General features: G+C 39.5%; 1 protein-coding gene across 2 annotated transcripts in view; it reads left to right on the forward strand.

Moving 5' to 3' along the window:
* LOC125404339 (phosphatidylinositol 3,4,5-trisphosphate 3-phosphatase TPTE2-like) overlaps window positions 1–26,830 on the forward strand; it is a 122,647-nt gene that overhangs the window by 2,490 nt on the left and 93,327 nt on the right. For both annotated transcript variants that reach the window (XM_048440154.3, XM_048440155.3), the window contains exons 3-7: window positions 4,940–4,993; window positions 17,938–17,994; window positions 20,725–20,778; window positions 22,197–22,250; window positions 24,234–24,290. In XM_048440154.3, the coding sequence (XP_048296111.3) occupies window positions 4,940–4,993; window positions 17,938–17,994; window positions 20,725–20,778; window positions 22,197–22,250; window positions 24,234–24,290 (276 nt within the window). The remainder of the gene's footprint in view (window positions 1–4,939; window positions 4,994–17,937; window positions 17,995–20,724; window positions 20,779–22,196; window positions 22,251–24,233; window positions 24,291–26,830) is intronic.

Raw genomic sequence — 26,830 nt, forward strand, 5'->3', positions numbered from 1 at the left:
TAACAGAGTCAGGGACATACGTGCACCTTCTTAATAGATGTAAATCGAATAGAAATGCAATTTGACAAATTCACACTTTAGAGAAACCTAGGCTCATAATTTTCCTTTAAAATACTACAATTTAGGCAATGTGACAATAAGCATATTCCATTCACCTTAAGTTTTTCCTTTAGGGAATATTGGTGGATATCCTATGTAGGGCTGGTAAGCTAGTATTTGATTCAGGAAGCCATTCCACAGAAATGGTTACCACTTAGCACCAGTTGATCCATCTCAATTAATTCCTAAAATAATGTCTGTCATTCCTTTAAAGGTAAAAAATGGATTTTTACTAATGAGATTAATGGATGTTGGCATTATATGAAAAGCTACAATATTTCAAACATTCCACTCATGTGAGAATGCAATATAAGATATTTCTGAGGTGTCCATTATATAATATACCCTTGAGAATGACACTTGGGATTTGATCCCTATGTGGTCTTATCTTCAGCCTATCACTTGTAAGAATTTTTGCCTCTGTAATACTAGAAATCTGTTGAAACACAACTTTCATGCAAGGCACTGTTTGAACATCAAAATATGTTTCAGAGATCATGGCCACTATTTGTTTTTCTTGTCTGTTAAATGTTTTGTTCTATGACATACTTGATAGAGCCTAGTATCATGATTATAAAGGGTTAAATGACTTTGACCTGTCCCAAACTTGTACTGTGGTTACTCCTCCCTGCCAAAATGAATTGTGAGAGTCGGTCATAACCAAGTTAGTTTAGGATAGTTCACAGGTCTCACCTTCTTTAGAAGGTAATTTGTTTACTTACTATTCCCGTCGTACAGGGGAAATCATAACTGTGTCCCTCCTGGCAATTTGACCCATTGTTACTTCAGGCTTCATACAATACTGTACCTGAACCTCTTTTATGTATCATTTATGAATGTCTCATGACCCATGTAGATTGATGCCTCAAGGAACTTCTCAGTATCCTGGTCTGTCACCTCAATGTGCTCAATCTAAGGAGTCACTTAATTATCTGCCAGTATTTTCCTCAACTGAAACCATCTGTGAAATTCATTAATCACTCAAAGCTTCCTATGAAAGAAAACACTTCTAGACCCCTTTGCAAGTCAGAATCTTGTTTCCTGATCTGATTTGTCTGTGTACTCTGCATAGTTTGCCTTCTTGGGATTCTTATTGAAAACTGGTAGAAGCTTACAAATGACTTTGTTTTTGAAAAGGAATCTTATTTCGTAAGGCAGGAAGGAACTTGAGCCATGTTTTAAGATTGATACCTCCCTGGAACGTAAAAAGTGACTTACATAGATCATAAATTGTCAAATTCTAGTCTTTTCCTTAGAAACAGACTGAAAAATAACAACAAAAGAATATATTCACTTAGACTTTTGAGCTATTTGTTAGTATAGAATTGGTTTGTAAAAAGGCTTTTACTTAGCAAAATTAAGAAATGTCATTAATACAATATTTGCAAAATGTGTTTCTGCCACTTTTCCTTTGTTCCAACTACTTCTGCAGTTAAGTAGGTTTATGAGTTCCTTCAAATTCTTTTTTTAGAGATTCACAGTGCTTGTTAGCAACAAAAAATGCACACCATAAATTTCTCAGACCCACTTTAACAATTGAAAAGTTTGGAAAATCTGGTGGCTGATAGTGCGAACCCTTCATTTAGATGATTTGAGTTGCAGATCTATCATCCAGACTCATGACAAGAGGCACATGGCTCAACCTTTCTGTGACCCTTTGCTCACACCTAAAATAATAACAATAACATTGTAGCCCTCATGTGATTATTGTGATACTAAGTGAGCTGGATGAGAAGCACCTAAGAACTATCCTTTTTTGTCATTTTCTGTTAATATCTCCCAAATAATTGTTCCCTTATAAGAACTTCAGCAAATACTTCCCTCCAATATGAGCCAAACACACCTTATTAGCTTGCTGGGATGTTCATTTGAAGTATGTCTGGGGATAATGTTTTTAGTGAAGTTGAACTATTTATCAGTTGGAAACTTGAAGTTCACTGTCTTGCATGATATCTAGAAGTTGATGTAAAGAAAAAATAATGAAAAAATGTTGTGAAGACAGATATGTGAAAGTAATAGAAAAGAGAATCTCTGAAAATTTTCGTTAATACAGGGAAATCAGAATGTCTAATGTCTACTTTTAGATGCCTGTGAAGTGTGGGATGATTAAAAACTAGGAGTTAAGGCAGTAAAATGTCTACTTGCTTTAAAATCTCAGCACTAATTTTCATATTGTTATGACTCTTGAAACACAACCAAAACAGAAGCTTTGAAAAGACAGACTAACTTTCAGAGTGATGCTGATACTGTTGGTGAAGATGCACATTAGTGTTTTTGCAACTTAAAAATCTGAACTTTGACTAGTTTTGAATCTCAGTATTGACTACACAAAGCAGCTTCTCTGATGAGGATTAAGTGCTGTACTAATCTATGGATACAGAAATACGTATTTAGAAGGCAGTTTGATGCTAGGTCCATTTAGCAAAATTATGGTATTAAGTTTACTCCTGGGATCTATGAGCTCCCCAGACATGGGTTCTTGTTCAGACTTATGGTTTCAGAATTTCCTCTTGTGGATCAGGTCCTGAATTTAATCAGAAATAAGTTGGTTACTTCTACAGCATTCATGCCAGTGTTGTACTTATGAACATATCTTGCCAGGCTGGTTGTTGTAATAGATCTCAGGTGTTAAAGTTCTACAAGACTTATTCTAACATCTTTAAAAAATAACTCTGTGTGTGCACACAAATGCAGTAGTGTATATACATATGTGTTGACTTGTAAATTCATATTCCTGTGATCTGTTGGCTGATTGGGGAAGAGCTGAAGGTCTCCTTGAGGTGATCTCTGTTTTGCAGCTATTGTCTCAGTATAGTATGAAGATTTATAGATTAGGTAAGGAACTACACCGTCACCCTTATTGAAAGCCAAAACTGAATCTGTGCCTTTCTTTGCTTCAGTTTAGCATGAGGAGAGGTAAAGGAGTCTGGGGCAAAGAGTTTCAGAACTGGAAACACTGTGAAATAGCAACTGCTTGGGTCCGATGACATCCCCTTTGAGCACCTGGGGAAAGCAGCACTCCTCAGGGATTGTCATGTAGGCTGTGGAGATGAAGGGGCTGAGAAGAGAAGACCAAGTCTTTGGTCTTCCAGTCTTTGGTCTTCCAATCGTCTTTGGTCCTTCCCTCATTTGTAGGCTTGTCATCTTTACTTTAATTCTGCGGGGGTAGCCACTGTTGATTTCTAAGAAAAGGCCTTAATGGTTTTCAATCAGAGTAAGACCATGAAAGCATTTGCCTTCTCTTTGGGGTACTTTGTGGGGTCCTGCAAGATTGTCTTTGATAGTCTTTCTGTCCTGTGTGTCACAGGTGTAACGGCACAACTGTCTTTGGTGTCTTATTTAGAGCTCATTTGTTATTTGTTTTTCCCTTCCCTCCTTCTTTCCCTCCCTCCTTTCCCTCCCTCCCTCCCTCCCTCCTTCCTTCCTTCCTTGAAACAGGATCTCATGTAACTTAGGTGCTCACCTACATGCAGATAAGTAACTAAAGATAAATTTGAACTCTGGATCTTCCTGTCTCTTCCTCAAAGTTCTGGGATTACAAGAGGGCACCATTATAGTCACGTTTATTGCTATTTCTTAAAATAATGTTATTTCTAGTTTGTTTCTGGAGTATAGGATTGATGATACCTCAGGAATTTTTTCTAAATACAGGAATGTATGATTTCTCAGGTTATCATAAGAGATATTTTGTTTTATTTTGTTTTGTTTTCAAGAGTGGGTTTCTCTGTGTCTTTCTGACTGTCCTGGAATTCACTCTGTAGACAAAGCTGTTCTCAAACTTACAGAGATCCACCTGCCTCTGCCTCCCTGAGTGTTGGAATTAAAGGCATGTACCACCACCAAGTGACTCAGAAAATAATTTTGATGAGAATATGTTTTGAATCTCAAAAAATATATTTTTGCAATATAGTACTTTGTATGTGTGTGTGTGTGTGTGTGTGTGTGTGTGTGTGTTTGAATGTGTGTGAATGTGTGCATGTGAATGGTGTATGTGCATGTGTGTGAGTGTAAATGTGTATGTGCGAGTGTGTGTGTTGGACAGAGTTTCCAAACCTGGACCAGATTGATTTTTAACTCAAGGTTCTCCTGACTCTCTATCTCCCAAAAGCTAGGATTACAGGTATGTACCACCACATTTACATTGTGGCATAACATATACTGGAAGACAAGAAGAATAAAACTCAATTATACTTGTGAATGACAAACAATCAGCATGGTTTTATTAATTTGACCAAAGATATGTTTTGTGTGTGGAATAATCTACAGAGGAAAGATTATTTTTATTAAGAGGTGGAGGCACCCTAAACAAGCGTTTGGATAGATGGAAGTCTTGATTGTTCTGTTGCTGGTTGTATGTTCCACCACATTCTACCCTTACAAATCTTTTAAATATGATTCAGAACATCTTTGATCTCTGAATAAAGGTGACCAAGAATTAAACCTTGCTATGATGGTGTTTGTTGATTTGGAGTTTTCTTTTTCTCTTTCCCCTCATGAGCGTTTGTTTGGGTACCCCTTCTTATCCCTGTGCTTACAAGTCTAGCTTGCTGTTACAGCGTATCCAGAGTTACTTGAAAGTCACACAAAACAGAATAAAAAGGAAGACCATCATCATTATCTTTAGAATCCCCATCTTCTTTCCAGTAATGTGCACAATCCCATGATACATGGAGGTTGCTTCAGGGTCCTCAGTTCTGAATTCCAAGCCTCTTTCTTGAGCCTTTTATAATTTCTTGTGATTCCTTTTTACTTTTTGTTTCCTGGAATCTGATAGGAGAAAAAATTATTGCCTTGTAAAATGTTTAGCTTGATGTTGCCTGTGCTCTTTATTTTTTGGCAGAACTGCAGATGCTTTCACCATGTATTCTATGTCCTCAGAAAGCAGTCCCAGTGGGTGAGTTGATTTGGATGATCTGAGTTATAACACGTATTGGGAACATATAGCACTAATTGGTTTTCTAAGAGTTGTAAACACATATATGCAACTTTCTTTTAGTAGTAAGTAAAGAATAAATAAAGCTCATCATCATGGGAAATTTGCTGTAACCTGTTTGTAATTCTTAATATGTAGCAGTCAGATTTCTTAGGATGTTATCAGATACCCTGTGTGACCCTTTCTTGGGTTATTCTAGAAAGGGAAGAAGGCTGTGCTTGGGACAAGGAGGACATGAGAGTGGAAGGTAGAAGAGCTCCTAGTAGAAAACGGAGGGGGATAATGAGGTTTGAAAGTGTGCCTCACCTTCCAGAACTCTGCCACTAAGGTGAGTAGTAGGTGCCCCCAAATCAAAACATCAAATTGAATTGAAAGAGGCTCAGGTGTATAGCTACTGTACCTTACTTGGGGGTCAGAGAAGGCAGTCATGGTGGATAAAAGTAAGGAGGAATGGAAGGACTGAGGGACAAGTCATTAGAAGGGACTGGAGGGATGCTAACATGCTAAAGGTGCACTAGAAAAGGATCTTTCATATTGTTTCTGAGTTTAGTAGTAGATAACTATTTTTATTCTTGAATCACTATATTCCAGTATTACTTCAATAGTATTACAGTCATGTGAAGTGTCATTTGTAGGAAACAGGGCATTAAATTCTGAATTACTGATTTATATGTAAGGATATTAAGAATCAATTTATAAGTACAAGATTAATTGTAACTAATTTAAACTTTTATGAAAACATGAATTTAGGAAGTAATTATATATCTGTGTTTGTATATCTCTTAATCACTTAGCACTGTCTCAGCTGGCTGCAAACAGTGCTCTCAGATGGTTTGAGACCTCTGGTTTCTGCTACAATATGGATACCAGCCCTCACTGGGACTCCTCTTGGCTATTCTGTTGTTGCCTTGTGTTATGGAGATCCTGTAGCTTTGTATCTGCAGATACAGCCCCTTTACATGCTCTAGCAGTTCATAAATGAGGTGGATTCTGGTGTGGGCTGTCTCATAGTCCTGGTTCTGGTCCTGGGTGGTAGCTGAGTTGGTGAGTCTGCCAGATTTTCCTCATTGTCACCACTAGGGCATGCTCTCCAGCACTGCCCAGGCTAGTTTATCCACTGCAGCATGCAGCAAGGAGCTAGATCAGTTCTTCCTCTCTCATAGCCTTTGGTCCAGCTCACCTGTACTCACACCACCGGGGCCAACCCTACTATTTTATCCAAAGAATAGTGCAGGACCTACTCTCTGGATTGCTGCACTTGGCCAGCTTTTCTGGTCTCATGCCCCTTGCCCCAGGCTGGCTCTCCTGCCTGCTGTAGGTGGCAAGGGTTGGCAGGGGTGGAGGGTATATTTCCATTATCCTTGCCACCAAATGGCATATGAGGGAGGGGGCAGGGGAAGCTCTCCTCCTTTTACAACCACAGACCTGGCTCACACACACCCTCACCAACAGGATCAGTTCTAGTGTACTGCCCAAGTGTTGTACTGAGGGGCAGGACTTTCTGGTGAAGATGGACACTAAAAAGAAATCCCACACTAGCTCAGAATTAAGTATAATAAAGGGTTATTTATTTAGTGGTACACTCATAGATCACAGTTCTCTGCATGAATGGGGAATAGGAACCAAATCCAGCAACCAGAAGAGAGAGCAAGTATACATTTTGCACAGGCTTTTATAGTATATGAGGCCACGCCCAAGTGGGCTGGTATCTGGCTGAAGGAGTTCCTACAGCACTCTAGTGTTGCAGACAGTGAGGGGCAGGGCCAACTCTGTGCAGTCCTATCCTTACTGTTTTTGGTGGTAACAGGAATTGCAGACATCAACACGGACACCATAGCCCCTGGCATCAGTATATGGTACTCAGATCTGAATAGTACTGACAGAGACTCAACCCTCAGACACTAACCCGACCCTAGGTGGCAGCCCGGGCCCTTGACAACCTCACTGCCCTTAGTGGCACTGTGGTCATGGATATCAATATAGACCCCAGCTGTAGCAGTCCTTGGAAGCAGTCTGGGCTCAGATGTCACCATGGCCCCAGCTGACACTGAAGGTCACTTTGATCAGCACGGACCCAAAGACAGCATGGCCTTTGAATCCCCACATGGTCCCAAGAGTGGGCCCAGATCCCTGGCATCTACACTGCCTTCAATGGCAACAGGAGCCTCAGACATCAGTATAGGTCCTGGGTTGTGGCAAGGCTACAGACACAGACATGGCCTTGGTTACAGCTTAGGCCCATATAATTGTCTTGGCCTTAGGTGACTGTGCATGTCACCCAGGTCTATATGGGTCAGAACCAGCACAGCCATTGAGCACCTAAAAGGCCACAGATGGAGGCCCAGATCCTGGGCTTCAGTGTGGCCTTTGGTGGCAACAGACCATGGACATCAGCACAGACTTAGGCTGCAGTAGGACCATGGATCCAGATCCCTTGGGAACAGCCTGGGCTCAAGTGTCATTGTGGCCCTTCTTGGCAGTGCAGATCATCAAGATTGGCATGGCCCCAGTGTTAGTGTGGCCCTGAAACACGACCATTACTCCAGGTGACAGCCCAGATCTTGAGGATCTACTCAACCTTCAGTGGCAACAGAAGCTATGGATAGTGACATAGACCCTGTCTGTGGCAGGGCCACAGACTCAGACATAGCCCACAGCCTCATTTTGGGAACAAATGACACAATAGCCCTAGGTGGCAGCTTGGGCCATTCAGGTTTGTATGGCCCTGGAAGAACTTTGAACCTCTAACACTAACATGGTGTCAGGTGTTGGCCTGAACTTCAGGCTTCTGCATGGCCCTCAGTGGCAACAGGAACCATGGACACCATCTCAGAGCCCAGATCCCACAGAACCACAGATGACATGGCTGCTGGCAACAGTTTGGACTGGAAATCACCATGGTCCTGGGTGATTGGCATGGTCCCTGTGGTGGCACATCCCTTTAATATAAACTTGGTCATAGGTAGTGACTCTTGGTGGTAAAAGGAGATGTGGATATCACCATAAACCCCCAGAGCTGCATCAGAGCCATGGACCAAATCACGGCCTTCATAACAGTCCAGACTCAGATATAACTGCTGGGTGACAAGCAGGGCATCTACCTCAGCCCGTCCCTCACTACCCTCACCTCTTCAGATTTGAATCATCCTGCTTCTCTCTGTCCCATTTTGCCATCCTGTACTCACTCACCATAATAGTGCCCAACTTGTTCATGAGTAAATTCTTCCCACCTAAGGTTTAGAGACCTAGGGTGGAACCGTGTTTGTCCTTCAGAGCCCTCTTATTTGTTTTTAAATGCCGAGACTCTAACTCAGGGCCTTGTACATGCTAGGTAAGTACTTTATCACTGAGCCACAAGCTAGTATTTCCATTCCTATCTGTTATCTATCCCTAATATTCATTTAGTCATTTAATGGTGTCCCAGAGATCTTGAACTTTCTGTTCACTCCTTTTAAAATACAATTTTTAATTTTTAAATGTTTTTTCAACTGTCTGAAATTTATTAAATTATAAAAAGTTTCCATTTCCGCCCCTCCTCCCAACGCCCTCCCACTCCCCCCACTCCCCCTCCTCCTCCCTCTCCATCCCTAAGAGCAGTCAGGGTTTCCTGCCCTGTGGGAAGTTCAAGTTCCTCCCCCCTCCCTCCAGGTCCAGGAAGGTGAGTATACAAACAGACTAGATCCCAAAAATCCAGTATACGCAGAGGAAACAAGTCCCAGTGTCATTGTCAATGGCTTTTCAGAAAGACTCCGGGCCAGCCACATTCAGAGAATCCGGCCACATCAGAGAATCTGGTTGGATCACGTGCTCATTCAGTCCCAGTCCAACTGGCCTTGGTGAACTCTCATTAGATCAGTCCCCTTGTATCAGTGGGTGATCGGACCCCTCGCGGTCCTGAGTTCCTTTTTCATTTTCTTCGTCCTTCTGCTCCTCATTTGGACCTTGGGGGGCTCAGTTCAGTGCTCCAATGTGGGTCTCCGTCTGTATCTCCATCCATCGTCGGATGAAGGTTCCCTCTGGTCTTGCCTTCTTTGTTCACATTCTCTTTCCTTCTGCTTCTCGTTTGGACCTAGGGAGTTAAGTCCAGTGTTCCAAAGTGGGTCTCTGTCTCTATCTCCATCCATCGCCAGATGAAAGTTCTATGGTGATAAGCAAAATATTCATCAGTATGGTTATAGGCCAAGGCCGGTTCAGGCACCCTCTCCTCTGTCCAGAGAACAATCTGGGGATCTCTCCTTGGACCTGGGATCCCATTTATAATCAAGTCTCTTGTAAACCCTAAACTGACTCCCTTAGTTGAGATATATTCTTCCCTGATCCCATATCTATCCTTCCTCCCTCCCCCCATCCCAGTCCACCAAGCTTTCCCCATTCCTCCCCTACTCCCTTCTCTCTAACCCTCTCCCCTACCAACAACCCTCCCACCCCCGCCATGCACCCGAGGTTACCTGGGACTCTTGTCTATTTCCAATCTCCAGGAGGATAACTACATGATTTTCTTCAGGTTCACCTTATTTAGCTTCTCTAGGATCACGAATAATAGACTCAGAGACCTTTAATTATGGCTAGAATCCACTTATGAGTGAATACATACCATATTCCTCTTTTTGGGTCTGGTTTACCTCACTCAGTAAAGCATTTTCTATGTCCATCCATTTGCACGCAAAATTCAAGATGTCATTGTTTTTTACCGCTGAGTAAAACTCTAATGTGTATATGTTCCACACCTTTTTTAACCATTTTTCTACTGAGGGGCACCTAGGTTGTTTCCATGTTCTGGCTATTACAAATAGTGCAGCTATGAACATAGTTGAACAAATACTTTTGTAGTATGATAGGGCATCTCTTGGGTATATTCCCAAGAGCGGAATTGCTGGGTCCTGAGGGAGGTTGACTCCCAGTTTCCTGAGAAACCGCCACACTGATTTCCACAGTGGCTGCACAAGTTTGCATTCCCACCAACAATGGATGAGTGTTCCCCTCACTCCACATCCTCTCCAGCATAGGCTATCATTGATGTTTTTGAGTTTAGCTATTCTGACAGGTGTAAGATGGTATCTCAAAGTGGTTTTGATTTGCATTTCCCTGATCGCTAAGGAGGTTGAGCATGACCTTAAGTGTCTTCTGGTCATTCGAAGTTCATCTGTTGTGAATTCTCTGTTCAGTTCAGTACCCCATTTTTTAATTGGGTTATTTAGAGTTTTAGTATCTAGTTTCTTGAGTTCTTTGTATATTTTGGAGGTCAGACCTTTGTCTGATAAGGGGTTGGTGAAGATCTTCTCCCAGTTAGAAGGCAGCCTTTTTGTCTTACTGATAGTGTCCTTTGCTTTACAGAAGCTTCTTAGTTTCAGGAGGTCCCATTTATTCATTGTTGCTCTTATTGTCTGTGCTACAAGGGTTCTAACTAGGAAGTGGTCTCCTGCCCATGTCTTGTAGACTACTTCCCACTTTCTCTTCTCTCAGGTTCAATGTGGTCAGATTAACATTGAGGTCTTTAATCCATTTGGACTTGAGTTTTGTGCATGGTGATAGATATAGATCTACTTTCATTCGTCTAGAGGTTGAAATCCAGTTATGCCAGCACCATTTATTAAAGATACTTTCCTTCTTCCATTGAATACCTTTAGCTCCCTTGTCGAAAATTAGGTGCTCATAGGTTTGTGGGTTAATATCCGGTTCTTCTATTCGATTCCATAGGTCGACTTCTCTGTTCTTATGCCAATACCAAGCTGTTTTCAATACTGTAGCTCTGTAATAGAGTTTGAAGTCAGGGATGGTAATGCCTCCACAAGTTCCTTTATTGTATAAGATTGTTTTGGCTATCCTGGGTTTTTTGTTTTGCCATATAAATTTGATTATTGTTCTCTCAAGGTCTGTGAAGAATTTTGATGGGATTTTGATGGGGGATTGCATTGAATCTATAGATTGCTTTTGGTAGAATTGCCATTTTTACTATGTTGATTCTCCCAATCCAAGAGCAGGGGAGGTCTTTCCACTTTCTGGTATCCTCCTCAATTTCTTTCTTCAAAGACTTAAAGTTCTTGTCAAATAGGTCTTTCACTTCCTTGGTTAGAGTAACCCCAAGATATGTTATGTTATTTGTGGCTATCATGAAAGGTGATGTTTCTCTGATTTCCCTCTCTGCTTCTTTATCCTTTGAGTATAGGAGGGCAACCGATTTTTTGGAGCTGATCTTGTATCCTGCCACATTACTAAAGGTGTTTATCAGCTGTAGGAGTTCTTTGGTAGAGTTTTTGGGGTCACTTATGTACACTAAGATATCGTCTGCAAGTAACTAAAGTTTAATTTCATCCTTTCCAATTTGAATCCCCTTGATCTGCTTATGTTGTCTTATTGCTATTGCTAGAACTTTAAGCACTATATTGAAGAGGTATGGAGAGAGTGGACAGCTTTGTCGTGTTCCTGATTTTAGTGGAAAGGCTTTGAGTTTCTCTCCATTCAATTTGATGTTAGCTGTCGGCTTGCTGTATATTGCTTTTATTATATTTAGGTATGATCCTTGTATCCCCAGTCTCTCCAACACCTTTATCATAAATGGGTGTTGAATTTTGTCAAATGCTTTTTCAACATCCAATGAAAAGATCATATGGTTTTTTTCTTTCAGTTTATTTATATGATGGATTACATTGATAGATTTGTGTATGTTGAACCAGCCCTGCATCTCTGGGATGAAGCCTACTTGATCATAATGGATAATTTTTCTAATGTGTTCTTGGATTTGGTTTGCCAGTATTTTATTGAGAATTTTCGTGTCAATGTTCATGAGTGAGATTGGCCTGTAATTTTTTTTTTGGTGGTGTCTTTGTGTGGTTTTGGTATTAGGGTAACTGTAGCTTCATAAAAGGAGTTTGGCAATGACTCTTCTGTTTCTATATTGTGGAGTACATTAAGGAGTATAGGTATTAGCTCTTCCTGGAAGTTCTGGTAGAATTCTGCATTGAAACCATCTGGTCCTGGACTTTTTTTGGTAGGGAGATTTTTGATAATAGCTTCCAATTCTTCGCGACTAACAGGTCTATTTAGATTGTTCATCTGTTCTTGGTTCAACTTTGGTATATGGTACTTATCTAAAAAAATGTCCATTTCTTTTACATTTTCCAACTTTGTGGCATATAACTTTTCGTAGTAAGATCTAATGATTCTCTGAATTTCCTCTGTGTCTGTGGTTATGTCCCCCTTTTCATTTCTGATCTTATTAATTTGCATGTTCTCTCTCTGCCGTTTGATAATTTGGATAGGGGTTTGTCAGTCTTGTTGATTTTCTCCAAGAACCAGCTTTTTGATTCATTGATTATTTGGATTGTTTTCTGTGTTTCTATTTTGTTGATTTCAGCCCCCAGTTTGATTATTTCCAGTCTTCTATTCCTCCTGGGTGACTCAGCTTCTTTTTTTTCTAGAGCTTTCAAGTGTGCTGTTAAGTCTCCAATGTGTGCTTTCTCCGTTTTCTTTAATTGGGCACTTAGTGCTATGAACTTTCCTCTTAGCACTGCTTTCATAGTGTCCCATAGGTTTGAATATGTTGTGTCTTTGTTTTCATTAAATTCAAGGAAGACTTTAATTTCTTTCTTTATTTCTTTCTTGACCCAGGGGTAATTTAGTAGTTGACTGTTCAACTTCCATGAATTTGTTGGCTTCCTGGGGGTAGCATTGTTGTTGAATTCTAATTTTAATCCATGGTGATCTAACAAGACACAGGTGGTTACTAATATTTTTTTGTATCTGTGGAAGTTTGCTTTGTTACCGAGTATGTGGTCAATTTTCGAGAAGGGTCCATGAGCTGCAGAGAAGAAGGTATAATCTTTCCTATTTGGGTGGAGTGTTCTATAAATGTCTGTTAAGTCCATTTGATTCAATACCCCCAATAATTCTCTTATTTCTCTGTTAGGTTTCTGTCTGATTGACCTGTCCATTGGTGAGAAAGTAGTGTTGAAGTCTCCTACTCTTAGTGTGTAGTAGTGGTTTGATGATTGCCTTGAGTTCTAGAAGAGTTTCTTTTACATATGTGGGTGCCTTTATATTAGGGGCATAGATATTCAGGATTGAGACTTCTTCCTGATGATCTTTTCCTGTTATGAGTATGAAATGTCCATCTCCATCTCTCCTGATTGATTTTAGTTTGAAGTCGATTTTGTTAGATATTAGAATGGCTACACCTGCTTGTTTCTTAGGTCCATTTGCCTGGAAAGCCTTTTCCCAGCCCTTTACTCTGAGTAGGTGTCTGTCTTTGTGGTTGAGGTGTGTTTCTTATATACAGCAGAATGTTGGATCCTGTTTTCGTATCCAATCTCTAAGTCTGTGCCTTTTTATAGGTGAATTGAGTCCATTGATATTAAGAGATATTAATGACCAGTGGTTGTTGACTCCGGTCATTTTTTTGGGTAGTAGAGTGTATGTGTTTTCCTTCTATGAGTTGTGCTTGTAAAGGGTCACTAGATGTCTGAGTTATTGTAGGCAGTGTTGGGAATGTTGGATTCCTTGGGTTGTGATTTTCCTTCTAATATTCTCTGTAAGGCTTGATTAGTAGCTACGTATTGTTTAAATTTGTTTTTATCCTGGAATATTTTGTTTTCTCCGTTGATAGTGAACAATAGCTTGGCTGGATATAGTAGTATGGGCTTGCATCCATGGTTTCTTAGTTTCTGCAGTACCTCTATCCAGGACCTTCTGGCTTTCATGGTTTCCATAGAAAAGTCTGGTGTAAGTCTGATAGGTTTACCTTTATAAGTTACTTGACCTTTATCCTTTGCAGCTCTTAATATCCTTTCTTTAATCTGAATGCTTTGTGTTTTGATTATTATATGGCGAGGGGATATTTTTTTCTGATCCATTCTATTCGGTGTTCTGTATGCTTCTTGAACCTTCATAGGAATATCGTTCTTTAGGTTGGGAAAGTTTTCTTCTATAATTTTGTTGAATATATTTTCTGAGCCTTTGATCTGCAGTTCTTCTCCTTCTTCAATCCCTATTCTTCGTAGATTTGGTTTTTTTTATTATGTCCCATATTTCCTGAATGTTTTGTGATGAGAATTTGTTGGATTTGCTGTTTTCTTTGGTCAGAGCGTTTATTTTCTCTATGGTGTCTTCATAATCTGAGATTCGTTTTTCCATCTCTTGTATCCTATTGGTTATGCTTGTTCCTGAAGTCTCTGTTTGTTTACCTAGATTTTCCATATCCATCCAGCCCTTGGTTTGTGTTTTCTTCATTGACTCCATTTCAGTTTTCAATTCTTGAACTGATTCCATTACCTGTTTGATTGTTTTTTCTTGGTTTCCCAGGGTTTCATTTACGAATTTACTCATTTCTTCAAACTTTTTTGTTATATTTGTCTTCCATTTTTTTACTCATTTCTTCCATCTTTTTGTTATATTTCTCTTCTATTTCTTTAAGTGAGTTATTCATACCCTGTTTAAGAGACTCTATTGCTTTCATAATGACACTGTTTCCCACTTCTTCTGGAATAGTGTGTTTAAGTCCTTCTGTCATAAGATCGCTGGGATCTGGTGTTTTCATGTTGTTTTTCAGATATTTGGAGGAATTCTTGCCTTGGCGCCTGCCTATCTCTTCCTTCAGATGCTCTCCAATGGCTCTTCCCTCTCCTGGGTCTTCTGCTACCGGATTAGTGCCCCTTGCTATCCAGGAATCACTTTACCTGCAGTCCTACCTTGCTGCGGGCAGGCTATTAAAACAAAGGAACTTCCTCCCATTTGCACTCACCGCCCTGTCCCGGCAGCACCCACTCAGGCTGAGTTGAAGGATTTTAAGCCCCGAAAAAGGGAGAGAGGAAGAGTAGGGGTTCCAGGCAGAAAGCCGGGATGGGGTAGGAGGGGAGAGGGTTTAGCTGGGAGAAGCCACCCCTTTGGAATAGCCAGGGAGATAAGGATGGCGGGAAGATTGTGTGTTCCCTTACCGGACTTGTGTGGCAGTCAGGAATACACTTACCCCTCCATTGTATCTTCTGCTACCTGATCCGTGTCACTCGCTGGTCAGAAGTCTCCCTGCCTGCAGTCTTACCTTGCTGCAGGCAGGCTTTTAAAACAAAGGAACTCCCTCCCGTTTGTACTCACCCCCCCCATCCTGGCCGCGGCACCCACCCAGGCTGAGTTGGAGGATTTTAAGCCCCGAAAAAGGGAGAGAGGAAGGGTAGGGGTTACAGGCAGAAAGCCGGGATGGGGTAGGAGGGGAGAGGGTTTAGCTGGGGGAAGCCGCCCCTTTGGAGTAGCCAGGGAGATAAGGATGGCGGGAAGATCTTTTTAAATGTTTAAATGTTCTAATTTGTCAGTATTATCAAGTCCACTTTTGCTTTTACTTTGTGAGATTATTCACTGAGTTATTTTAACATTTAATTTACTGAACTTTTCATTTAGATTTCTATTTTTCCCCAGAATCTTCATGTCTTTAACTGAATTGCTCTTTTATATTCTTTGTTGTCTTCTCTAACTCAATCAGCTGATTATTTAATATTGTTTTTGAAATTATTGTTAAAGAATCTTTTTTTGAATTATTTATCAGGCATCTAATCTAATTTCATATTTTTGGAGTTCATTTTTAGAGTTCTTTTAACTTTTGAAGAAGCCATGTTGCCTGCTTTTAAAATTCCTTGTGTTTATCTGTTGAGCTTTGTGCATCTGTAAGGTCATTCTTGGGGAGTAGCCTTCCCGTGGAATGCCCAGGGAGATCAATTTGTGTGTAGTGTTGAATATCATTCCAAATGAATTCTTGGAGTAGTTTCTTTATGGCTTCTTCAGCAATGAGCAGTGGCTTTGGGACAGTGCAGTTATGCTTTTGCCCATGTGACCCGATTCCTCTGTAGGTTATAACAAGGGTGGGTGTGCACACAGATATGTGTTCTGTGTTTACTTCTCTGGACTATCAGAAATATGTGGTCTGAGAAGTTACAGGGTTACCAATGCTGAGGACACTTGTCGATGTGGTGTAAATAGAAATTTTGTACTCACTATTGTCACAGAGGAGGTAAAATGGAGCATGGGTTTTCAGCTCTTCCCTGTTTGTGCCTGTTTTGGGGGAAGAGCTGATGACTGGCTGTTTTTATCTGCCTTATTCTTAAGGTTTGAAGTATTTTTTAAGTTCAGTCAGTGCTATATCGTAGCTGGATTGAGGTATGATTATTCAGAACAGGGTTGAGAGTATATTTAGTAACAAATGTTCAGGGCCTGGGATCTGTCCCTAGGACCTCTCAGAAAGAAGGAAACAAGTAGCAGAAACAACCATAACATATGAACAAACTAGATATAAAATACAGTTATAAACAGAAAAAACTAGTACCCTTTCATCAACATCAGTAGAAAAGTCAGTAGAAAAAATTATATAAAATAAGTAAAAAGTAACTCATATATAAAAACCCAAAAGAAGTAACACACAGGACCCCCCATGATGGGGGTTAAAGGTGCTTTTGTCCCCAGCCTGATGACTTGAGGTTGTTTCCAGTGATCCACAGAATGGAAGGAGAGAGTCAGTTATCAGAAGCTGTCCTCTCACCTCTACATGCATGCATTGGCATGAGCATGCACACTGACACACATAACACACACACACACACACATGAACAAGATAAAATTTTAGAAGAAACCAATAAGGCTAATAATTTTACCCCCTCATTTTGAGAGGCATTTACTCAACTTGTTTCAGAGTGTGAAGTATTTTGATCTGTGGATCAAAGCAAGCATATCCTGGAGTTTTCTTTCTAACCCATAGCAACAATAACACCTCATTGTCCTTTCTTGAATCCAACAATTCCATTGTTGCTGTGATTTGGGATGGAATGCTGCAGAAGTTTTATTTTTTATTTTCCTAGGAATCTAGGAAATTCAAGGTTTCATAGGAGTTGTATTTCTTTAATAAGAATATATTGCAAAATTTAAATATGTCAATTTGTATAGTTGCTACATAGCAATTTAAAATTATTAATCATTTGTTTATTTAATAGTATTATTCTCTGAGACTTTCATATGCTGTATTTTTTTTATTATTTCTCAAGGATATCATATAGAGGGCTCCCCTAGCTTGCCAGAAGAGGGCACCAGATCTCATTACAGATGGCTGTGAGCCATCATGTAGTTTTTGGGAACTGAACTCAGGGCCTCTGAGCCATCTCTCCAGCACCAAATGTGTAGCCCAGGCTGGCCTCGAACTCGTGATCCTCCTGCCTCTGCCTCCTTCAGCAAATCCTACCGGTGTATGCCACCACAACCGGGCCCCCTAGCTCTTTCTAATGGGATCTCTCAGCTTTCCCTTTTAGCCCATATCCATTTCCTTGCAACAACTCCTGACCTGCAGAAACTCTTTCTATAGAGGACTCCCAGTGGGCACCATGGGCAGAGAAGAAGGGAGGGGCTGTTCACCATCCTTTTTCTCCTCCCTTCTGGTCTCACCAGATAACTTTTAGTCCCACCGTAGCCTGCTGGTCAAAAGATAGAAAACATTTAATCTTTATTGCTGAACTTGGTAAGTCCTTCTATTTCCAGTAAATGTGTGTTTCTTAATCACAGAAGCTTTTTTTTTTGCAGTAAGCTGTGGTCAATGAAGAGACAAAACTGGTCAATGTGCTGATATTAAGGAACTATGAGCACACACACATACATGCACATACACTTTCTCTCTCTCTCTCTCTCTCTCTCTCTCTCTCTCTCACACACACACACACACACACACACACACACACACACACACACACACTATGTGTTCACATACATTTTTGAGAACAGTTCATGTTTCCACTCTGGTAACCTGAGGCCATGGCCTAAACTTCTGCTGTGTGCCCCACAATACATTGTATGTAACCTAGTTTTGTGTTCTATAGGGAAAAATCATGAATTCTTTGATATTTTCTAACTATTTTTTGTGTCTATTTTTTGTTTGTTTACAGAAATATAAAGGAGTTGCCAAGTGCTTCCCAGTCCCTTAAATTAGATGGCAACATGTGGTGAGCTTTTTCTTCTGAATGCCATTCCTCTGAATGTAAACCATTTTACTGTACTCACGACAATGCATACACACAACCTTTCAGCATCTGCAGGTGACATTTTTTTAACTAGGTACAAGACACAAAATAATGAACCTGATCAAAGATACTTGATCATAGTCTGTTGAGAACTTCAGAGTTTAGCAACCATAATCTCTAGTTCAGCTGTTTAAATGCCTGTGTGTTGGTGGAAGCTCTATATTCATTTCCCAATCACCCAGGACTGAAATAACCACACAGAAATTATCATTATCTTATGCATATTTCTTGCTAGCTCTTTAATCTTAAATTGACCCATTTCTATGATTTTATATTTTTCCAAGAGGCTCTTGGTTTACTGGTAAAGTTTCTGAGCATCTCTCTCTTTTGGTAGCAGCTACATGGCATCTCTTTGACTTTACCTACTCTCTCCTCCCCTGTCTGCTTGGAATTCCCACCTTATCCTATTCTGCTAAGCCACTGGACAATAAAGCTTTATTCATTAATCAATAAAAACAACACATAGAGAGAAGGACTTCCCACACCATGTGTGTGTTGTTGACAATGATCCAGGGAGATAAGTGTCTCATTCAGAAATGTAGAGGTGGGAGTAACAGGCAACAGAGGAACTCTCAATAAAGAAGAGTGAGTTCTCCAGAGCTTTGCTTCCACATAAGCCTGGCCCCCAACCCAGACACACTAGTGTGCTAGCAGCACCTCCAGCTTCCAGAACTGTTGTTCCCTGACATCACATGATAAGTGGTAAACACAACCTTGCTAGGTGAAACTAAGGAAGAAATAAATGACAGGAAGCAGAAAATTAGAAGGGCTAAGAAGGGTAGCATCAGCTTAAATGTATTACTTTTTACTGAGAAATTTTACTCAACAGGAAGCAAATGTAGTGTTATATAATTGAGTGTTCATGACTGGATTAATAATAACAAATAAAAGGTTTTTTTCCTGTAAATAAATAAAATTGGTTTTTAACTTAGATTTTTTAAAATTCAATTTCCCTGGGAATTCTGTGACTTAATCTTCTATATCTAAATATGTCTTATACATCATTCATGAAAATATAATAAGCACAGATTACCAAACAAAACCAGAAACAAGGAAGGGTGACTTCTCATAACATTCATTTCTATTATAAAAGACTATTTCATATCACATTAGGTTTCAAACTAAAGTTCTTAAATCTTGATATATTAAAGTATCTTTTGTAAGCCCATGTATTTCATTCACATAAACCTTCATGTCTAAGGACAGGGGGCAATACTTCTGTTCTAATGCTTAAATTCATATCAGTTTTTATATAGTGATTTTACTTATTCTTTAAGAATTGCATGCATGCATACAATGTGTTTTATGCACTTCTACCTACAGGTCACCTCTCACCTCCCAATACATTCCCTTCCCAACTTCATTTCCCCCTTTTTATTTTTGCTTTTAAATAATTCACTAAGTCCAGTTAGCACTGCCTATCACACCTGGGCATGGAAACATTCACTGGGATGTAAGTATTTTGCCCCTGTAAGTATTTTGGGTATGGGTCACATACCCAAAGAAATATGACTCTTTCTACCCAAATAGCTATCAACTGCCAATAGCTCCTCAGCCTGGATTGGGACCTGATGAACTCCTCCTCATCCCATGCCCTAGTGTTGACTGACTTGATCTTGTACAGGTCTATTTCAGATAGGCACAGTTGCTATGATATTGTGAGTGCCATGACCATGTCATATCTGAAAAGATAACACTTCACAGCACTTCTCCTATTCCCCAGCTCTTACATTCTTTCTGCTCCTTCTTCCATGATGTTCTCTGAACCTTGGTTCCCATTTAGGACCTGAGTATTCATAGTGATTTAATATCAGCTCTGAGACCATCTATGTCTCTGTATTAACCAAAGCTTACTGCAAAAAGAAACTTCTCTGACCAAGGGTGAGACTAGCACAAATCTATTGGATATAAGATATATTTATAATATAAATATTTAGAAGATAGTTTGACAACATGACCATTTAGAAAAATAACAACAGTAGGTCCCCTTCTAGGGTCTAGGGCCTCCACAGTCAGTGGTTTTAACCAGGTTTATAGCATGAATTCTCTCCTGGTGATATGGCCTCAAATCCAGTCAGAAAGCAATTGGTTACCCCATAATATTTAAGCCCCAATGCCTCACTGGGTACATCTTGCCTGCATATCAGTATTATAATAAGTAGTATCCAGCACTGAGTAAGAACTAATGCTATTACTGTGAAAAATAGCTCACAGGGAGGAATTTCCCAGTCAATTCCAGATTGATTTTTCTGTGTCCTACTACCATAGTGTGTAGTGTGTTTGGCACTAGAGTCTTACTTTCTAGATCTGCTGGGCAACTCACAGCAAAGGCAGGACCTTTCTGAGACCCTTTGAAGCATTCCATTCATACCCAGTGTTGAGATTTTTGTTTCATAACCTATGTGTTTTGGAAGTAGCATTGTCTACCCATGCAGAGTTATCTATATTTTTTATATTAGCTTATAAAGTAGTGAGTTTCTATAAGGGTTTTCATACAGCCTTAGTGTTAGTTAACCCACCTCCCAACTCCCTTTTCTCCTCTATCATGTCAATCTTTTTGGTTCAACCAATTTATAAGTTGTAGGAAAATTTAGTGAGAAGTAAGTCTCTGGTTTAAATGGTATTTGATTGTGTACAATTTCAATTCTTTAGCTGTGACACAAATGAAGAGTCAATACTAACCCATAATGGAAGCAGCGGTGGAAGGTCAGTTACATGCATGTACATATGTACATCTATCTATCTATCTATCTATCTATCTATCTATCTATCTATCTATCTATCTATCTATCTATCATCTATCTACCTATACAGGTATTAAGCATAGAGTGCTTTGGATATTATTTCTAAAGTATTGGAATGCCAGTGTCTGTTTATCATGCTTCTTGTTTTGGATCTAGTTGAATAAATGAAAAATGTATCAGGAGAAACTTTAGCAGCTAGTGACCCAAACTCATAGAAAACTTTTGAATTTCCTGTGTGTAAGACAAGACACAAAGATAAAGCTGTGGCATTAATTTGCTGTAACTGCAGTAATGAAACATTCTGAACTAGGTAGCTTAAACTGTAGCAATTTATCCCACAACCCTTAGTGGTAGAAGTCTGATACATGATACCTTCCAGCCAGCTCTTCTTAAAGGCTGTGCCTCTTTTGTCCCACTACTGGTTGTATGTCTCTGCCTCAGTTTGTACTCAGCAGTCTTCCTATGTGTGTCTTCATTCAAAATATCCATCTCTATAAGGATACCACTCGTATTGGATTAAGACCGAATTTATTAGTGTGATCTCATCTCATAACTGTTTATGCTTGCAGTGACTGTCTTTAAATAATAACATTGATAAGGACATCAGTAATTTAATTTTGGGAGCAACACTCAAAATGAGGAGAAATCCTGCTTGTGATCAAGACAGTGGTAATGATCAAGCATCAGGCTGTGGAGCACTAATAGCAGTGGTGAAACCCATGAATGCTAACATTGTCTCCAGTCCTCAAAACTCTGCAGCTGTGCTGTACTGATGCCTCTGACACAAATTCACCATCATGTTGGAGTAAGCTGCTAACAACCCTTATCTGATGGACAGAAAAGACATACATAATCCATGTAAATGACCAGGAAATCATGAGAATTCAGAATCAGGAATCAGGTGAATTCATGGTCATGTGTACTTACAAACTGAAGTTCAGTTTGAAATCATATCACCACAAAAGACTCTTACACATTGGTAATGAGGTTAGAGTTAACTCTGTGAATATTACTATCTTTATAGGCCTAAGGTTTTCTTTTTTTTTGTCACAATCATTTTGTTTTATAACTGAGTCTTACTCTGTAGCCACAGCTAGCCTGCACCCAATGCGTACACTGACCTTGGACTCCTGGCATTCTCTTGCCTGAACCTCCTTATTGCCAAGATTATAGGCTTAAGCTATACCTGGCAAGATAGCCATTAACACCTAAAGTCCAATCCATAATAAAAATGTTATACCAAGTTCAAATAATGATCTTCATATGGATATTCAAAGATCAACCAGCTAATGTTTAGAGTAACTATAGTTATTTTAACCTTAAAAATTTAGTAAAAATTGTTTGTTTTGTGTGTGACATTATGCTTTTATATTCCATTAGTTCATATCCAGATGAAGTAACATCAGTGAATTATCTGGAGCCTATTAGTGACATGTGAGTTTTAAAAAACAAAAATATACACATCCATGCATAAATATGTGAATATGTATGTGCATATCGGTGTTTATATAAAGACATGTACATATACATGTAAAGAGTCTTTCTCTGTCCCAAATAAAATGTAGTCAGACTTTCCTTTGGGCCACAAGCACACCCCCAAATAACGACAAGGAATCTTAATATTAATTTTGAAAGCTTGACTTTAGCTTAAGCTTGTTTTTAACTATCTCTTATGAGTTAAATTCACCCATTTCCATGAATCTACATTCTGTCAATACTGCCCATCCTGCTTCTTCCATACATCCTCTCTGTGTCTCCACGGCATCTCCTTCACACCTTCATTCATCTTTCCCTCTCTCTCCCTAGAAATCCCACCTTTATCTCGTGCCTCGCTAATTCAGTTCTTTATTAAACCAATCACAGCAATGAATCTTTGCAAAGTGTGCAAATATCCCACAACTTACACACATACAGAAACACTGAACAATAAAAAGAATTCAACATTAAATGACAATTGAATAACCAGCCTGAAATGGGATATATGTTTCTCACCCCCTAAAACTTAGGGAACACTGGAGAAGTATGGGTAGAAAGAATGTAAGAGCTGGGTGATAGAGACATGTGTTATAAAGCCTTACCATTATGGCTTGACATGGGTGTAGCAACCATGAATTCACAGCAGCTGCCATTGCCTGCAATGAGTCTGGCATGAGACTGGATGTGACAGTATCCACTCATGAAAGGAGAAGGGGCTGTGAGGCCCTGCTTCTCCCTCCCCAGGAGCTATTGACTGTTTGACTGTTTATGGCAGTTAGAAAAAGGGGAAATCATTGTCTTCAGTGGTGTAGCCACAGGGTAGTTACCCATAATCCAACAGCAAACCCATGCCCATGTGGTGGCCCTGGTAAAACTTGGTGTGTCAAAGAACAAAAACAAAAAGATGCCAGGTGGTGGTGGGGCATGCCATCTTGAAAAACAAGAAAAAAAGACTTACCCTCAGGTACACACATGGTGAAAACAAAGGTCTTAGTTGCTGTGTCTATATAAATTTCTCTTAATTAAGATATGTTGAGGGTGTCAGTATTTCTTACTCTTAATAACAACCAATGTATTGAAAAGAATCAGATTTACTAACTGAGATAGCAATAGTGTTGACCAAAGAGAGAATCCTTTTAGAGCATAGAGACAGAATGGTGACTGGTAGCACTGGAGGACTGAGGAGAAAGACCTGCCAATGAAACCTCTATGTATCCCTCACCATTCAAGCTCTCTTGCCAGGTAAGGCTGGTGCCCCACCTGAACACTCACTGTTAAATTAGATGGAGCCACTGCCTTCCATCTACAGATACTTCATCCAACCTCATGGGGAACAGAGAACCACCAGGGATGAAAGTAAGAAGGTAGAAGACAGTTATGACTCAGGAATTTAGATGTGGTAAGAAAGCTATGTACCTATAAACTGTAATTGAATTAGAAATAAGTACACCAAGAGACTGTTCCATTTTGGTGATAATGGTTAATCTGGATGTATTACATTTCTTTTTTATTTTTGAGGTTTTATTTTCATTAAATTTTTGTCCTAAGTTTCCCTCCACAAAACCCTTCCAGATACCCCCTTTGTCTCCTTCAAATCTGTGGCCTCTGTCAATTATTATAGTGTGATATATATATATTATATACACATATATTCCTAAATATAACTTGCTAAGTTGGTAGAATGTTGCTCATATGTATGTTTTCAGAGCTGACCATTTGGTACTGAACAACCAATTGGTGTGCTTTTCTCTGGAGAAGACCACCTCTACCATTCCCAGCTTTCTTCAGTTGCTACAAGATGCAAATTAATGATTTTCATATGAATATTTTAAAATCAGCTACCATATAATAAGTATAATTAAATGTACTTGATCTCCCCAAAAGTGGTTGCATTTTAAACATATGTACTTTTTACTGACTATGTACTTTTCAAAAATTTAGAACATGTACAGATGATTCAGCATCAGCACAAATCCTTGGTGGAGCTGTGAGTGATAGGTGAGTGAACTGAATTAAAAATATACACCCTTAGGTACATTTACATGTACACACATGTAAATATTTACATATATATATATGTGTGTGTGTGTATCTATACATATATATGTTCCTACACAGGAACACACACACACACACACACACACATGTTCCTACACTGACCTACAAACTAGTATCAGTGTACACATAAGCATTCTCTCTCTCTCTCTCTCTCTCTCTCTCTCTCTCTCTCTCACACACACACACACACACACACACGAAAACCCATAAAAACTATGGGAAGAGGATTTCACAAAACTACCTGAAGAATTCTTTTACATCAGAATACCTTTTAAATTGTATCTAAATTGTCTCTTTGTGGGACTTGTTTGTGGGACTGCATTTATTTTAAACCAAACTGCAGAAGAGAGAGTTCTTCCTTCAGCCTGTCGGCCACTTTAAGTAGCAGCCAATCCCTTAGGAAATGTTTAGATTTCCATTAAGATACTAAACTAGTGTGATCCAGCAGTTAGAAAATTTGAGTAGGATAAAAGAGAAAGAATGAGCAGAGAGGGAGATGTAGGGCATGTAGTAGAACAGAAGACACACATGCAATGGAGCCTGGAAGCATCCTTGCCCTACAGATCTCTGCTACCATATGGATAAGTGGTCCAGACCCCACTGTTATCTGCAGGGAGTCCCTCTGTCAGAACAGCAGGTGCTTGACCACATCTCATACAAGAAAGACAGCATGATTGGGAATCATAAATTGAAAAAAGAGGGGGGCTTCCTTATAATCTGCAGGTATTATCTGAGATAAGTACGACAAGAAAGCCTGTTATATTTTAAGAGTAAAGTAACAATTGCTTCTCTTTGAATTCTTTTCCATTTTTACAGATTTGAGGAATTCAGTACTGGCATTAAAAAGCCTAAGGTTTAAAAAAAAATAAATCTCACCAGGCAATGGTGGCTCATGCCTGTAATCCCAGCATTTGGAAGGCTGAGACAGGCTGATCTCTATGAGTTCAAGGCCAGTTTGGTCCAGGACCAGGACAGGCTCCAAAGCTACAGAGAAACCCTGTCTCGAAAACAAAAACAAAAACAAAATCTCATGCTTAAGTTTATGACATACACACTAACATTTCCATATTGGTTATTAATTTATTGAACAATTGTTACTATATAAACTATAATTGTAGAATTATATATAAAATTTTTAAATGTAAAATAAAGCTTAGACTTACAGTTCATATATGATCATGTATTTTCACATCCCTTCAACACAGATTTAGATACTTTGCTATCCATGATATTTGAGGGAATTACCAATTTTATAACATGATTTATAAAATGTAAATGAAGACATTTAAATGTATTAATATGTTCATACTTCTAGAATATGCTGTGTACACATAAATCCTAGCATTAAAACTGGTGATGGAGGGAGGTTGGAATTTGAGAGCTGCACTCTGAGGAGCACCCACAGCAAAACAGAGTGAACTGTTTCTAAACAGTCTTACTCATATATTTGTAGGGAACAGTCTTTTTAATTTAGTCCAGGTTAAAGAAAAGAGAATCGCTTACAGAAGGATGATTTGTACCATTGTGTATTGTCCTTCTATGCTTGTAGCAGTCAAATTTGGCAAAGGCCAGAGAGATTCTAACTGGAGCCAGAAAGAAGGAACAACAGGAAGGAGAAGAGGGGCTATGGCCAAGAACACAGCTAGCAGTACTGGAAGAACCCATTAGCCTGTAGAACTCTGCCATCATATTGAGGTAGGACCTCAAACAACCCTACTGCAGGGCACTGTTCAGAGCCCCCAACCACAGTCCTGTACTTGAACTTACATAAGGCAGAGAAAGACTCTGTGGGGGTAATAGTAAGGAACAAATGCCCAAATTATTGGATAAGTTAAAATGGATTTGTACCTAGAAACTGCACTTGCAATTATACTTGAAAAAAGAAAAATAAATAATTACCTGAAAGCAGAAAGCTGTCACTTAGCTAAACCCCAGACAGAACTCTTATTGAACTTTTTACCAGACAAGATATGTCTATTTCAAATATATAAAATTCATTTTGGTAGAAAAGTGGTATGCAAGTTTCAGAATGACTGATTGTGTTAATAAAGGGAATTTGAAGAGTGTAAAGTCCAGAAATGTAGTAAGAAGGAGTGGACTGCACCTGCCGCCCGACTAGCTTAACCCCTGAAATAACAACACACAAATTGTATACATTTAAACACTGCCTGGCCCATTAGTTTCAGCCTCTTATTGGCTAACTCTCACATCTTGCTTTAACCCATATTTAGTAATTTGTGTAGCACCACGAGGTTGGTCGTGGCTTACTGGGAAAGATTCAGCGTGTCTGACTCAGGCAACTTCATGGCGGCTCTCTAACTCTGCTTTCTTCCTCTCAGAATTCTGTTCTGTCTATTCCACCCACCTAAGAGCCACCCTATCAAAAGGTCAAGACAGCTTCTTTATTCAACCAATGAAAGCAACACATAGAAAGAAGACCCTCCTACACCATAGGAAGTCACATGATGTTCACTATATGT

This window comes from Myodes glareolus, chromosome 6 (assembly GCF_982192425.1).
Source record: "Myodes glareolus chromosome 6, mMyoGla1.1, whole genome shotgun sequence".
NCBI classification, from domain to species: Eukaryota; Metazoa; Chordata; class Mammalia; order Rodentia; family Cricetidae; genus Myodes; species Myodes glareolus.